Raw genomic sequence first — 17878 nt, 5'->3', positions numbered from 1 at the left:
GGGTGGGGGGGTTACAAAGACAAGTGTATCTTGCCTACAGTCAAGCATGGTGGTGGGAGTGTCATGGTCTGGGACTGCATGAGTGCTGCCGGCACTGGGGAGCTACAGTTCATTGCGGGAATCATGAATACCAGCATGTACTGTGACATACTGAAGCAGAGCATGATCCACTCCATTTGAAGATTGGGCCGCAGGGCAGTTACTGCCACATGATAACGACCCCAAACACACCTCCAAGAAAACCACTGCCTTGCTAAAGAAGCTGAGGGTAAAGGTGATGGACTGGCCAAGCATGTCTCCAGACCTAAACCCTATTGAGCATCCGTGGGGCATCCTGAAACAGAAGGTGGAGAAGCGCAAGGTCTCTAACATCCCCCAGCTCCGTGAGGTCATCATGGAGGAGTGGAAGAGGACTCCAGTGGCAACCTGTGAAGCTCTGGTGAACTCCATGCACAAGAGGGTTAAGGCAATGCCGGAAGATAATGGTGGCCACACAAAATATTGACACTTTGGGCACAATTTGGACATTATTACTTAGGGGTGTACCCACTTTTGTTGCCAGCAGTTTAGACATTAATGGCTGTGTGTTGAGTTATTTTAAGGGGACAGCAAATTTACATGGTTATACAAGCTGTACACTCACTACTTTACATTGTAGCAAAGTGTCATTTCTTCAGTGTTGTCAAATGAAAAGATATAATAAAATATTTACAAAAATGTTAGGGGTGTACTCACTTTTGTGAGATACGGTATGTTAATGTGTAGAAGTTATCAACCTGCATTACACTTACAGTAGTAAAACCGTTTTGGATGCGGAAGGGACAACATGTAGATATATAAATAACAAAAATGATAATGCAACAATGATTTAGTATCTAAAAAGTATCTTTAGATACAAATTCATTATTGCACGATGAATGTATTGAACTGTGTATGATTATATTCAAATAAATTGCTTTTCCAACATAAGAGGTAACACAATTGCATTGCAAAATAAACATGCTGAGGCTTACCCCGAGTAGGGAGCAGGCCTGATAGAAAACATTTATATTTCACACGCAGGCGAATACTAATCTGAATACAGTAATAGTAATACAATCGAGAGGGGATTGCCACTGAGAGATGCTGAGATTTGTTTTTAACTGTCTGTGATTTACTTGTTTTCAATACACCCAATTCTGTTGGTTCTGATAAAGTGGATGATCCGCGAAATGCGTTGACCTTGTCAAAAGATTTAATACGCTTATCTTTGTAATGTATTTCAGAGACAACAATATGTGTTTTTATATTGTATGAAATAAAAAATATATTTTTATACAAACTGTATGATATAGGAATTTTTTTTGTGTGTACACGCTGGGGAATATTCAGAGTCCCAAAATACTCTCTGTCCCTTTTCTACTATATTGGGATGATACCCTAGTGTTCACACATTTTAGCTTTACTGCACTCTTTCCCACAAACATAAACTTGAAGCATATACATGAAAACAAGCAATCTCAGAGAGAAAAGGCTGCACTAACAATTCAAGAGGATTACTAAAAATACCCATTGGTAAATGGCCCACCATTTATATAAAACAATACCCTTTTAAAAGGATTCAAGTAGCGTTTAAGAAAAGATGTACTGAAACGTATTATAGTTTTTAATCATAAAGCCTGTAATCATGCACCATGAACATGATCATACTGGGACCTGGTTCATGCGCATTTATAAGTTATGCAGTATGAAGCCTTGTATAAATAAACTGAAAATCTATTACTGAGCCTAGGTTCACATTGCAGTGATTTGGCATGGGATTTGACATGTCAATTCTCATGCCACATCGGCGGCTATTGCCGGCAATGGCACTGTCTGAATCAGTGTGACTCTGAGTTTGCGGCACCGAGCCGATTCCCAAAAATAGTTTCTGTGCTACTCTTGGCGACTTTGGGGTGCGCTTTGTATAGACATCTGTGCAGCAACCCGCTAAGATGTCTCTGAATTCGCCCTCGAAGTCCAAACTGACATGGGGGAATGAAATCGTGCGAGTTCATCTGAACGCGCACAATTTCAGTCCCGCTGTCAGTGTAAACATGGGCTGAATCCAACAAAATATATATACATGCTGGATCACTACTCTGATTAGGAACCTTGAATTAAAGCTCTGTGGTAACGCAGAACCTAAATCCTTGGAGTAAGAAGAAGGAAGGCTCTTTTCTCTATTGTACAAAGAAAATTCCGCAAAGCAAAGATGTCTCAGATTTACACTGATTACACTGATTTTTTAAATAGCATATATAATTTTAGACAACAAGTATAGATGTCTCTGCCTGGTATTAAATTTAATTCATATTAAATTAGATTCACATGTGCAAATATTGACATGTTTAATCCCTACCTATGTCATCAACGAGTTTAATATGGAACTTGTTTGCCACTGATGCATGAGTGTAGTAATTCGCTGGGTGATTTTCCTTAGAAGCCCACTTGATTAAACTCTCCTGTGTTGACGGAATGCTTGGGATCACCAGTTTGCTTGTCGATAGAGATTTTTCTGTATCTTTGTCAAAGCTGACGCTGTTCGGAGTCTACAGAGATGAGAGCAAATACAAAAATCACATCAAAATGAGAACAGCAACAGATTTTTAAAAAACTGTTATTTAACCACTTGCTTACTGGGCACTTAAACCCCCCTCCTGTTCAGACCAATTTTCAGCTTTCAGCGCTGATGCACTTTGAATGACAATTGTGCGGTCATACAACACTGTACCCAAATGACATTTTATCTTTTTTTTTCCCCACAAATAGAGCTTTCTTTTGGTGGTATTTGATCACAGCTGGGGTATTTATTTTTTGTTAAAAAAATTGAAAAAGACCGAATAAAAAAAATAAAAAATAAATTTCATAAAAAAACTTCATAGCATTTCAACACTGTGTTGTATATTATATATTCTCCACCACTCTAGTCTGTGCACTGTGCTGCACACTGTACACTTTGTACACACTGGTGCATATTCCTTACTTAACACCATTCCGTTCGGGACAATTTTATGAATATTTTACAATCCACATAGCTCCATACTATATACTGCTGTATAATCCAAATGATTCCATAATTTTCACTGCTGTATAATCCAAATGGCTCCATGTTATATCAAATAAAATAAAATTACTGCGTTGCCACCAAAAAAAAACAAGTGAATTGGTGAATGAATAAAAAATGAATGTGCTGGTTTTTAGAAGGACAGGCTGCAACTTCCTGTGAGATACACACTTTTTTTTATATCAAATACTTTTTTATTAATTTATATTAAAACAACATTGACACAATACAGACAAAACCTCAAAAATAGAAATCACACCAAACAAAACCAAACCCCACCCCGCCCCCAAGACCACCCCCTTTAACAAATTCTGCCATCCCACCTCCCCCTGCTCACTCGGTGTATATATGACACAAGAAAAAGTATACAGTACCCATTTCTTGACATGATACCTATACCTAAATCATAGATTGAAGCCATCTAGACCAGATAATATCAAACTTATTCAGGGAGTTCCTTAGGGAATCTGTATGGTTTTCAAAGAGAATGATCCTATTGAGATCTACAACCCAATCAGACATAGTCGGTGGATGTGGAGAGGTCCACTTAAGAGCAATCTGTTTACGGGTAACAAAAAGTGTGCGCCTTATAGTATTACCAATAGGGGAGGTGTAGATAGAGGTATCACAGTAATCCAAATACATATAAGCGGTAAATATAAGCGGTTCAACCGGAATGTTAATATGCAATAGCCTATTTAATGTACCAATAGAGATACACACAAAATAATCAATTTTCTATAATAAGGTGCGCTAAACCTTCGTATAAATGAATTTGTGTAACAAACTCCTATAGCGCTAAACTTTGATACATAAAGTGACTCCATGAAAAAATCTAAAAAATTCATAGATTGATTATCGCATTATAGAATATTAATAAGTCCACTGTGTTAAGATAATTTCCAGATGTGAGACTGACACATGATACACCCAAAAGCCATGGTTAAGAAAGATGTGACCTCCACCTTTACACACACTGCCGTTTACCAACTCCAAATGATCTCCTATTACAGGAGTTCACACATGCTTGTGGCTTAATACCCAGCCTGGGCTTTTAGGGAATGGAGTGATAATCCCAGTGTCCTCCAAGGTATTATCCTTCAAAGGCATGTATTGCCAATTGATACCCATAAAAAGATGAAAGCCTCCATAGTGTTAAATCTTATGTAACTTTATTAGATAAAAAGGAATATTACTTACAATAAGAATGATAAAAAGTTGCAGTATAAATGAGCTGGCCAGCTCTCGTCACTTCGGGACCTGCGTGAACGTGGTGACGTCAGCACGTCGCTCCTCCCCACACGTTTCGTCACACCTGACGTCCATACAATACACTGCTGTATAAGCCATATGGCTTTATAATTTACACTGTTGTATAATCCATGTGGCTCCATATTATACAATGCTGTATAAACCACATGGCTCCATACTATACACTGCTGTATAATCCACATGGCTCCATACTATACACTGCTGTATAATCCACATGGCTCCTTACTATACACAGCTGTATAATCTACATATCTTCATATGATACACTGGTGTATAATCCACATGGCTTCATAATATACACTGCTGTATAATCCACATGGCTCCATAATATACACTGCTATATAATCCACATGGCTCCATACTACACACTGCTGTATAATCCACATGGCTCCATACTATACACTGTTGTATAATCCACATTGCTTCATACTATACACAACCGTATAATCTACATAGCTCCATACTATACACTGGTGTATAATCCACATGGCTCCATACTATACACTGCTGTATAACCCACATGGCTCCATACTATACACAGCTGTATAATCTACATAGTTTAATACTATACACTGGTGTATAATCCACATAGCTCCATATTATACACTGTTGTATAATCCATGTGGCTCCATACTACACAATGCTGTATAATTCACATAGCTCCATACTTAAAAATATAGAATAGCGTTGACTATTTTGAACTCCAAGATAAACTATGCTAGGTCCCCAACTGGAAGCATTTAAACTAAACACTGCTGTATAATCCACATGGCTTCATACTATACACTGCTGTATAATCCACATGGCTCCATACTATACACTGCTGTATAATCCACATGGCTCCATACTATACACTGCTATATAATCCACATGACTCTATACTACACACTGCTGTATAATCCACATGACTTCATACTACACACTGCTGTATAATCCACATGGCTCCATACTATACACTGCTGTATAATCCACCTGGCTCCATACTATACACTGCCGTATAATCCACATGACTCCATACTACACACTGCTGTATAATCCACATGACTTTATACTATACACTGCTGTATAATCCACATGGCTCCCTATTATACACTGCTGTATAATCCACATGACTCCATACTACACACTGCTGTATAATCCACATGGCTCCCTATTATACATTGCTGTATAATCCACATGACTCCATACTATACACTGCTGTATAATCCACATGGCTCCCTATTATACACTGCTGTATAATCCACATGACTCCATACTACACACTGCTGTATAATCCACATGGCTCCCTATTATACATTGCTGTATAATCCACATGGCTCCATACTATACACTGCTGTATAATCCACATGGCTCCATACTATACACTGCTGTATAATCCACATGACTCCATACTACACACTGCTGTATAATCCACATGACTTCATACTACACACTGCTGTATAATCCACATGACTTCATACTACACACTGCTGTATAATCCACATGGCTCCATACTATACACTGTTGTATAATCCACATTGCTCCATACTATACACAACCGTATAATCTACATAGCTCCATACTATACACTGGTGTATAGTCCACATGGCTCCATGCTATACACAACTGTATAATCCACATGGCTCCATACTGTACACTGGTGTATAATCCACATGGCTCCATACTATACACTGCTGTATAATCCACATGGCTCCATACTATACACAGCTGTATAATCTACATAGCTTCACACTATACACTGGTGTATAATCCACATGCCTCCATACTATACACAGCTGTATAACCCACATGGCTCCATACTATACACAGCTGTATAATCTACATAGTTTAATACTATACACTGGTGTATAATCCACATAGCTCCATATTATACACTGTTGTATAATCCATGTGGCTCCATACTACACACTGCTGTATAATTCACATAGCTCCATACTTAAAAATATAGAATAGCGTTGACTATTTTGAACTCCAAGATAAACTATGCTAGGTCCCCAACTGGAAGCATTTAAACTAAACACTGCTGTATAATCCACATGGCTCCTTACTATACACTGCTGTATAATCCACATGGCTCCATACTATACACTGCTATATAATCAACATGACTCCATACTACACACTGCTGTATAATCCACATGACTTCATACTACACACTGCTGTATAATCCACATGACTCCATACTACACACTGCTGTATAATCCACATGGCTCCATACTATACACTGCTGTATAATCCACCTGGCTCCATACTATACACTGCCGTATAATCCACCTGGCTCCATACTATACACTGCCGTATAATCCACATGACTCCATACTACACACTGCTGTATAATCCACATGACTTTATACTATACACTGCTGTATAATCCACATGGCTCCCTATTATACACTGCTGTATAATCCACATGACTCCATACTACACACTGCTGTATAATCCACATGGCTCCCTATTATACATTGCTGTATAATCCACATGACTCCATACTATACACTGCTGTATAATCCACATGGCTCCCTATTATACACTGCTGTATAATCCACATGACTCCATACTACACACTGCTGTATAATCCACATGGCTCCCTATTATACATTGCTGTATAATCCACATGGCTCCATACTATACACTGCTGTATAATCCACATGGCTCCATACTATACACTGCTGTATAATCCACATGACTCCATACTACACACTGCTGTATAATCCACATGACTTCATACTACACACTGCTGTATAATCCACATGACTTCATACTACACACTGCTGTATAATCCACATGGCTCCATACTATACACTGTTGTATAATCCACATTGCTCCATACTATACACAACCGTATAATCTACATAGCTCCATACTATACACTGGTGTATAGTCCACATGGCTCCATGCTATACACAACTGTATAATCCACATGGCTCCATACTGTACACTGGTGTATAATCCACATGGCTCCATACTATACACTGCTGTATAATCCACATGGCTCCATACTATACACAGCTGTATAATCTACATAGCTTCACACTATACACTGGTGTATAATCCACATGCCTCCATACTATACACAGCTGTATAACCCACATGGCTCCATACTATACACAGCTGTATAATCTACATAGTTTAATACTATACACTGGTGTATAATCCACATAGCTCCATATTATACACTGTTGTATAATCCATGTGGCTCCATACTACACACTGCTGTATAATTCACATAGCTCCATACTTAAAAATATAGAATAGCGTTGACTATTTTGAACTCCAAGATAAACTATGCTAGGTCCCCAACTGGAAGCATTTAAACTAAACACTGCTGTATAATCCACATGGCTTCATACTATACACTGCTGTATAATCCACATGGCTCCTTACTATACACTGCTGTATAATCCACATGGCTCCATACTATACACTGCTATATAATCAACATGACTCCATACTACACACTGCTGTATAATCCACATGACTTCATACTACACACTGCTGTATAATCCACATGACTCCATACTACACACTGCTGTATAATCCACATGGCTCCATACTATACACTGCTGTATAATCCACCTGGCTCCATACTATACACTGCCGTATAATCCACCTGGCTCCATACTACACACTGCTGTATAATCCACATGGCTCCCTATTATACATTGCTGTATAATCCACATGACTCCATACTATACACTGCTGTATAATCCACATGGCTCCCTATTAAACACTGCTGTATAATCCACATGACTCCATACTACACACTGCTGTATAATCCACATGGCTCCCTATTATACATTGCTGTATAATCCACATGGCTCCATACTATACACTGCTGTATAATCCACATGGCTCCATACTATACACTGCTGTATAATCCACATGACTCCATACTACACACTGCTGTATAATCCACATGACTTCATACTACACACTGCTGTATAATCCACATGGCTCCATACTATACACTGCTGTATAATGCACCTGGCTCCATACTATACACTGCCGTATAATCCACATGACTCCATACTACACACTGCTGTATAATCCACATGACTCCATACTATACACTGCTGTATAATCCACATGACTCCATACTATACACTGCTGTATAATCCACATGGCTCCCTATTATACACTGCTGTATAATCCACATGACTCCATACTACACACTGCTGTATAATCCACATGGCTCCCTATTATACATTGCTGTATAATTCACATGACTCCATACTACACACTGCTGTATAATCCACATGGCTCCATACTATACACTGCTGTATAATCCACATGGCTCCATACTATACACTGCTGTATAATCCACATGGCTCCCTTTTATACATTGCTGTATAATCCACACGACTCCATACTACACACTGCTGTATAATCCACATGGCTCCATACTATACACTGCTGTATAATCCACATGGCTCCAATGTTTACACTGCTGCATAAGCAGTAAGCAAACAGGCAACCCTTAAATAATCAGCACTGCACTAGTAAACACAAGTTAAGATTTTTCTGGGTACCCCAGTGTGAATTCCACATAAAAGGTTTCATGTGATCTTTCAGAGAACAATTAAGATTTCAAGGCTTTTGATCACTAATAGGAGGGGGTACTCACGCCTTCATTCCCACAATAAGTGACCTTAGACTAGCTTGAAATCTCAAAGCATCAAACAGCTATAAGTTTGTACTTTCCTCAAATAACAGACTGAGATTAGATATCAACAATAAGGTTTGGTAACCCGCTCCGTGTGCAAACAAAATATGCTTTGGTAACTCAATTACTAACATCTGTGAAAATATTTATGATCCCATTCTGGTGCTTCAGTTTAGGAAAAAAAAAAAGAAAATTGAACTTTAAGTCAATTGAAGCATGGACAGTACTAGACTCCAGATAGATGAGCCACGCTAAATATCCAGTTTAATTGATGCACCCACTCTAGATTTAGTTTCAAATAAAATGCATCTAATTTTCAACAACTGTTTATTTTCTACGGTCTGGAATTTTCTCCTTGCAAATTGAGACATTTTCATGCTTGTATGGAAAGAATGTCGATGTGAATTTTATTTCTATGAAAAGTTAACCTAGCTTAACCGTCTCAATTTATCACTCTTTAGAAATAAATTCTATCTATAAAAGCAGGTTTATAAAGCAAACAACTGTTTTTGATTCTTGAAGAGTACTCAAAAGGGTTTCTATAGACCTCATGGCTGGGGCTATTTTGTGTGTCAAAGTGTATGAATACCCAAAATCTATTTTTCAGTATGTCTGGCGTCGTCTTTTTTGTCTACAATTTTCTTAAGCAAATAATTTTTTTTTTTGTGAATACGTTGCAAATTTTCTTGCCTGGATATCCAGCTAGTAACAGCACTTCCTGTTTCAGGCCAAAAATTGTAAGCCACTATATTGCAAATAGCAACAGGGTTGTCAGCCTACTGAGCCTGCAACTTCATTTGGCTGTTGGGCTGCAAATAAGGTCTGAGCATGCCTCTTGCAGACCTGATAGACAGCCGAATGGCCAACAGAAGAAGTGTGCACAGCAAGCTCACGGCATTACTGCTAACTGCATGGAGGTGAGTGTTGTCATCCGGAAAAAGGCATGGCATCTGCAGCTTTGTCGCTGTGAGAAGTTTTCTGTTTTTTTATTAAGAGGAGTTGCTGCAAAAATCCTCAGAAGCTAAAAGGATGATTTCGGAGCTTCACGTGGAAACCATTGCTTGAATATACAGTGAAGCAGGCAATGATAATAATAGGGAAATCATGGCCATCGATAGTCGTAGCCTCCCTGGCAGTCTGATTATGTCAGATTTTTGAATCTCAAAGCAGTACATTGTTTTGCATAGAAATTGGGCGTTTTATATTGTAGGCCTGTAATTCTTAATAACACACTTAAATCTGTCCAAATAAGAGTTTATTAGACATCCCGGGTATGATAAAGTTTGAAACACAAAATCATAAATTATAATATAATAAATAACTATAAAAAATAATAATATAATAATAATAAATTGAATTTCCCTATAACTATCGTTCAATTCTGCAAGTGTTCTAATTTACTCTCACTGTTTTCTAGCTGGTCTAAAACCACTTTTGACGTAAAGGCACACTTTTTGGTTGCCATGAACAATCTCAAGTTCCCAGGGAGAAAGAACAGTATATATAATATAAAAGTGCATGCAGGGCACTGGACAAAGCACTAGAGATAAAAGGGAGGTGAAATGATTTGATACAGTAATGTAATCTGTATGTGTTGTGTTTTTTGTACTTGCCGCCATGAATTTGCCACCGGACTCTGCCCCCATGCGTTGCGACGCTCGCAGGGAACGGAGTCCGGGACACAGAGCATAGGGTGGCTGATCCGATGGAGAACACAGCAGGGGGACATCGCAGGATCCTTTTGACAAGGTAAGTAACCTGGACCAGGATTCTGCAATGCAATTCCGAGTGTGGCTCGGGGTTACCGCTAATGGTACTGAAGTTTAACCCCAACACTCTGGAATACTGCCAGGAGGTTTAAATAATATTTTGCAGCACCATCTGTTAATAAAATCTGGTTGGCGTTATAAGACCATGTCAACAACACAGAGCTCAATTTATGCAGCAACATATGAAAAATGTTGAGATAAGTACGTAGCCTTTGAACGTGATACCTGAATGGTTGAGGCACGGTAATCCATCAATTATTATTTTTTTCAACCCAGTAATGTTGTGTTAAAATATTAAAGGACACAAAGTGTTACCTGCATGTGGGATACAACAACTAAATTTGCCATAGTCAACAGTACTATGTAATAATGGAAGAAAGGGGCTAAGCAATGAAACTGTCAGAATCAATAGTTTTGGAAAATGTTTTGGAAAGGGATCACACAAAAGGCTGTAGTCACACACGGTACCATATCCAAGACCACCCTTAAATCCAGGGCCAGAATTACTGATACAGCTGCAGCTTACCAGCTGCTCATGCTGGCAATAAGATCACCAACTTGATAAGAAATAATATCCTACACAGTTATATACAGAAACCTTACAACATTTTTCCACACTTGTAAAATATGTATTGGTTAATAATTGTATGATTACATTAAGAGGAATCAAGCGTAATAAAAGCCAAGAAAGGGTCAGAACACGTCTAAGATCTTGGTAATAGGTCTCTGGTGGTTATATTCTAACAGGGCCAATTCTATACACATTCTGGGTGGTTTACAAGAACTCTGCTATTTAACAAAGTTGTATTTGGGGTAAGGTTTGCCTGGTGGGTTCTGCCAATAAGAATGAATGTATATTTTACTTCTCCAGACCTATATTTAGACTTATGCTGTAGTTCTAGGGAAAGAAACTTGTACTAACAATTAAGCAATTGACAGCCAGTAAAGCAAACTGTTAACATTACTAATCCCTACACAAGGGTTTTCAATGTGTCCCACTGCATGTTATTCTTTACTACAAGTTGATTGTTTTAAACTTTAAAGAAAAAGCTTCTAAAAAGTGTTATGCCGCGTACACACGATCGGACTATCCGGCGGACAATCCGCCCGTGTGTGGGCTCCGGCGGACTTTTTCTTCCCAAAAGTCCGGCGGACTTAGAAAGACGTTTTGACTCAAAATTGTTCGCCGGACTTGGCAGTCTGGCGGACAATCCGCCCCTCTGTGTGCTAGTCTGCCGGACTTTTGAAATGAACGGATGCCCACACACAGAGAAAACTCAGTTCATTTTGAACGTGGCTCCAGGTAGACGGAACTAGCGAAGTGCATGTTGCCGCCTCCATCGGCGAGATTGACACCTCGCTAGCCCCGTCACCTGGTATGGACTTAAAGGGGAACCCCCTACACCAAAAAAACTACGTGGGGCTCCCCCCAAAGTCCATAGCAGACCCTTATCCGAGCACGCAGCATGTACCTTCTAAGCCCCTGTACACACGGTCGGAGATTTCCACAACCAAATCCGTCGGATTTTGTCCGTCAGATTTAGTCTGACAGATTGTGTCCGAAACTGTTGCATACACACGGTCGGACTAAGTTGTCAAAAAATCCAATCTTTCAGAACGTGATGACGTAATTTCGTTATGATGGGACTAGATTCAGGCTAGTAGCCAATAGCTTTGATGTAGGAATTTGATCTGAGCATGCGTGGCACTTGGTCCGATCAAAATTCTCTACACATGATCAGATTACGTCCGACCGGCCCAGTTGGTCGGGAAATATTTCCAACATGTTGGAAAATTGGGTCAGACGGAGATTCGGACGGAATCAGTCCGATGCATATCACACACAGTCGGATTATCTGACGACACGATCCGATAGGACGCATTCCGACGGATTCTGCGACCGTGTGTACGCGGCATTAAAGTGCACTGTTTAGAAGATATTCACTATTTCTGCAGCCGGTAACGCAACTGGTGTATGCAGTCTGCGTGGACAGCATACTGATTGACAGGATCGTGGCTCCTATGCATACGTGGGATTTATGTAAACGCAAGTCTTTCATAATGTGTTAGTAGATGAAGCGCACTAGCACGTTACGCCCTTAAAGGATAAGTTCACTTTTTAGAAAAAAATTGTAAATGCAAATTTTTTTTGAAGGTAAAAAAAAAAAAATAGGATTTTTCCGTCATACTTACCTGTAAAATCCTTTTCTTGGAGTACATCATGGGACACAGAGCAACCATAATAACTATATGGGTTATATGCCACCTACTGGTGGATGGACACTGGCAGATAGTCAAACAGGAAGTCCACCCCTATATAACCCCTCCTACACAGGAAGGACCTTGGTTTTGTAGCAAAGCAATGAATATCCCAAAAAAGATGGGGGGACCTCTGTGTCACGTGATGTACTTCAAGAAAAGTATTTTGCAGGTAAGTATGACGGAAAAACCCTAATTTCTTTATTGTACATCACGGGACACAGAGCAACCATAATAATGACTATATGGTATGTCCTAAAGCAATGCCCCTCGGGGGAGGGAGAGGGAGACAGAATCACAGAAACTGTCACCTGAGAAGGACTCCTTCTGCCTCCCAAAACACACTGTGGCCAATGCAATATCCTCTGTGGCTTGATATCTATTCTATTCTGTGAATGTATGAACAAAAGACCATGCAATGGCCTTAAATCCTGAGCCACTGACAACTGATGGCAGATAACCCAAGATGCCCCCACATACCTGGTGGCGAGCGCTTTTACCAAAAAAAGATGTGGGGAACCTTGCCCTTTCAAGCCATAGGCTTGAATAATTAACTGGAAACCCCAATAAAAATTGTTAACTTGGATGCCTCCTACCCATCCTGGGCTCTGCTGGCAGCAAAAAACAGGATTCCTGACCTGAACCAACAAATCGAGTAATTGTGATCACCAGAACTACCTCCAGAGTATGCAGTGATCCGACTCCTGCCAACTGAGGATCAGAAAAGAAGGCAAGACATTGTCTTGATTCAAGTGAAAACCAGACACCATACTAGGCAAAAAATGGATGAGGGCAAAACATTATTATTATTATTATACAGGTTTTATATAGCGCCAAAACATCACCTTAATATGATGCGAGACCAAAAACATCACCTTAATATGATGCTCTTTGCATGAAACGCTAACATTCCACTTAGGGAAGTGATAGTAACCAAAGAAGCCACCTTCCATGATAAAGAACTAACAGAATCTCTCGATTGGTTCAAAAAGTGGCCTCTGCAAGGACAGTCAAGATCAAATTCAAGTCCCAAGGACACAAGAATGTATAGAGATGAACCCTGCTTGTTAACGGTACTTAAGGCCAATCTCCTTTCCCCTGGCTTTCAGGGACTCAACAGTGCTGAGATACAGGACATAAGACCATTAGGTCCCACTGGACTGGGACCTAATCCAAGGAGCAACCACCGCAAGACTTGCTATGCCAGTGTACCAAGCCCTCCTGGAATAATTCGGCTAACATTATTATCAGTGCTAGCCCCTTCTGGATTCTTCCCAAAAGATGTAACAGAAGCGGAAACATAGGGAAAGCATCAAATAAGGGAGAACTAGTCCCTAAGGTGTTACTGGTACATCTACCCCTACTGGCAGTGGAACCCTCGTCCAAGGCACAACCTGTCCCAACTTGTTGTAGAACTTGGAATTTAGAAGATTCACCTGCAGAGTTCCTTTTGCCACTATTCTACCTGGAATATGCACGGATAGTGACAGTCCTTGTGCTGTCCCAGACAGAAAGTCGTTCACTTTCCTGAGCCGCATGACTCCTGGTGCCACCCTGGTGGTTGATATATATGCCCCTGCAGAGGCTTTCCCGAAAAGAACCTACAACTGGTTTGTACCATAATCCAGAGCAAGGCATACTGGCCAAAAGCTTAAGGATATTTATGAGCAGTATACTCTTCTGTGGAGACCAAGTCCACTGAACTGTAGCCACTCTCAATCCAAATGGAGAAACTGGCATCAGTGGTTATTATCTTCCAATACCTGAAAGGAAGAATTCAACCTTTCTAGATTCCAAACCATCAACCACCAATCTTTAGCTGTGCAACACCCCGGGAACAGAGTACTCCGGTAATCCAATGCCTGGATCTTCAAGTTCCAGACAGAGAGAGAGAATGATCCTCTCCAAGACCTGGAGTAGGACTATACATAAGGATTGTGCTTCAACCTAGATACAGCTTCCTACTGGAAAATCTATCGAAGGAAAATCTGGACCAACTTCTTCCTGATCAAAAGGTTATTGAGGTATACTGAGATTGACACCCCCCTGTGTTTTTAGCAAGTCCAGCTCCAGAGCTAGGAGCTTTGTGAACCTCAGAAGCCATGGCCAGCCTGAAGGATGGTCACGAAAAAGAAAACAGACAACTTTCCACTGCAATTACAGAAATCTTTGATGAGGCTGGAAACAACCCGGCACATGAAGCTGTGTGTTTCCTGATGATTATGGGCCCTGCAATCTACCTCTTGCAGAGAGGTCATCACTTTATTAACATGGTCGCCTTCCACTTCCTGCCTATATCAAAATAGGCCATACTGAGCGAGCATGTGCCCTCTAGTGGCTGAAGAAGAAACCGCAGCCCACATGACTAAGAATTACACAGCATGATTAAACAGCACATTGCCCCCAGTGGCCACTGGGAGAGCAGACAGTCAGACTTCTCTCTCTTTAAAAAAAAAAAAAAAAGAGAGAGAAGCTGCAAAAATGCAGGGCTTACCATTCCCGCTGCAGGAGTCTGAACATAACAGGAATCAAATCTTCAAACATCATGGTGAGCTTTGTCATAATTGACATTTACTGACTGGGTCCCCTCCCCTGAACCTGTATAGCACCCTGCAGGAAAGCACCTTGGTTAGAACAAGCACTGCACATGGTTCCATAACAAAGGGTCCAGCGCCACAAGGCTGCATTACAGGCAAACCATGAGGAATCTTCTCTCCTTCCAATGAGGCTCAGGAACCATTCAGTTTGGCTTTTTGAATGGATCTGAACGAAGTCCATGATTCTAAATAGAACTGTCCAGACCTTCAAGTATGCTCCAAGAGCACATGTATCACATGTGACCATTCCACCTTACAGACACTGGCGAAAAAACTGAGGTCCTTCCTATGTAGGAGGGGTTATTTAGGGGTGGACTTTCTGTTTGACTATGTGTCAGTGTCCACCCACCAGTAGGTGGCGTATAACCCATATAGTCATTATTATGGTTGCACTGTGTCCCAACATATACGATGGAGAAATCTGCATTTATTTTTTTTATTTTTTTAAACCTGTAAAGCATTAAATCCGGGATCAGCAGATCGCTGGTGCAATGCAGGTCTCCTACAAACAGTTAGAACATCTAAGTGTACGTATATCCCATAAGGGCAAGCAGATACTATCCAGCAGGAAGAATCCATTAACTACTATGGCGCTCCAGAGCGCCGTGGTAGTTCATTGAGAACTACAAGCCAACAGCCACAAAGGATGTCGTGCTTGTAGTTCATTCACACACAGAGCTTGTGTGAATGAATTAAGTGGTCATGTGGGCACAGTCCCATGCAGATGCGCCAATTTAAAAAGGGACAGCTAGTACAGATGACTTCTCCCTGTATTGCTGTCACCCGGAGTATGGGGATCACGCAGCAGGAACATGTTACATATTCCAAAAAAACGTATGGAACATGCAATATGTTCCCAAAGGTGAACTTATCCTTTAATTTGCAGAGGAAAGTTTTCTTTTCCCTTAGACTTACTACCGCTTTAAAGAGCATCGAAAGACATTTTATTTTATTTTGGATAGAGATACAGTATCTCAACTCAACTAGTCTGGAATTATCCTTAGTTTTAGCCTCATTGTCAAAAATCATTAGGACAAATAGACTGCATTTCTCCAGTGGAAACACAGACAGAAAAAACATGACAGAGGTTCTAACCTCTTACCACGCTATCCAAAATAAAAAAAATCTTTGGTTTTACATACGCTTTAGTACTGCTTATTATTGCTTATTATGACCGTTGCAAATATAGTTTTGTACAGCGGTCTCAGATATCCGCTAATACAACTAATTTGATAACGGATTTAACTGTTTAATAAAACAAATTAACAGTCTCATGTATATTGTTAGCCAAAGGGAGGGGGCTAGGGGGGCAATTAGACAGGTGTTGCTGTCCGTGTCCCTATCGCAGATCTTTCCTTTCTTCCTGTTTGGTACTTGATGTGATTGTAGCCGTATTAGTGCAATTGTGACAGATAAAATTGAGTACTGTCCGTGATATATTTTTTATTTGCACTAGCATACAATTTTTCAGGACAAGATGTTTGTTAAAATCTTTCTCACTACAACAGTGAAGGGAAATCACTTTAATGGAACCCATCGCCCCTCCAGCACCCACAGGTTAGTTACTGTGGAATGCAATAATTAGAACACGGCCTTATTAATTTCATCTAAGTGCTAGGGGGGTTTCCATATAGCAATCCACATATAGACTAAGGGGCTCTTTTATAACAAAGAGTGGACTGCTATCTCCTACAATCTCTATTATGCACCACTGCCCATCCCATTATAAAAACAAAATCAGGCCGCAGGGATGTAGGTGGAAAAGACCACGGAGTTCTCTCTGCACAGATGAGAGCTCTGTGATTGCAGAAGAGGCTTTTGCAGGTCAAATGACCAGGCTCTTTTTTTATGTTGTCTTTTCAACCTTCATTCCTTTTTAATTGCACACCGCCAGCTTCAGAATACCAAAGCTGACAGAGTGCTAACCTCATTTGTAGAAAGAAAAAAAAAAAGAAAAAGCTTCACAAGGACTAGCTTCTAGGCATAAATACACTTCTATAGGAAAGCCTCAGACCTATTCTTACATGAATGAGTGTGTATGTTCCAAAAAGAAACTCAGAGTAAAATCCCTAAAAATGACAATCTACTTATCTTGAAGGAAAAAAAAATCAAACAGCATATGTTTTAAATGAAAACATTTGGCAGACTACAGTAAGCCGCAATGTGGAGATTTTCCTTCCCTGGTGAATTATCATGGCGTGCAGTGCTTGATACCTGCTGGATTAAGGAAAGC

General features: G+C 40.1%; 1 protein-coding gene across 7 annotated transcripts in view; it reads right to left on the bottom strand.

The window, feature by feature from the left end:
- Positions 1 to 17878, bottom strand: part of TGFBR3 (transforming growth factor beta receptor 3) — a 305577-nt gene that overhangs the window by 73670 nt on the left and 214029 nt on the right. For all 7 annotated transcript variants that reach the window (XM_077452926.1, XM_077452929.1, XM_077452927.1 and 4 more), the window contains exon 8: positions 2381 to 2570. In XM_077452926.1, coding sequence (XP_077309052.1) covers positions 2381 to 2570 — 190 coding nt within the window. The remainder of the gene's footprint in view (positions 1 to 2380; positions 2571 to 17878) is intronic.

This window comes from Lithobates pipiens, unplaced genomic scaffold (genome assembly GCF_037356315.1).
Source record: "Lithobates pipiens isolate NorthernLeopardFrog02 unplaced genomic scaffold, aLitPip1_a1.2 Scaffold_23, whole genome shotgun sequence".
In the NCBI taxonomy this organism is placed as follows: domain Eukaryota; kingdom Metazoa; phylum Chordata; class Amphibia; order Anura; family Ranidae; genus Lithobates; species Lithobates pipiens.
This window is presented reverse-complemented; position numbering and strand designations above follow the sequence as displayed.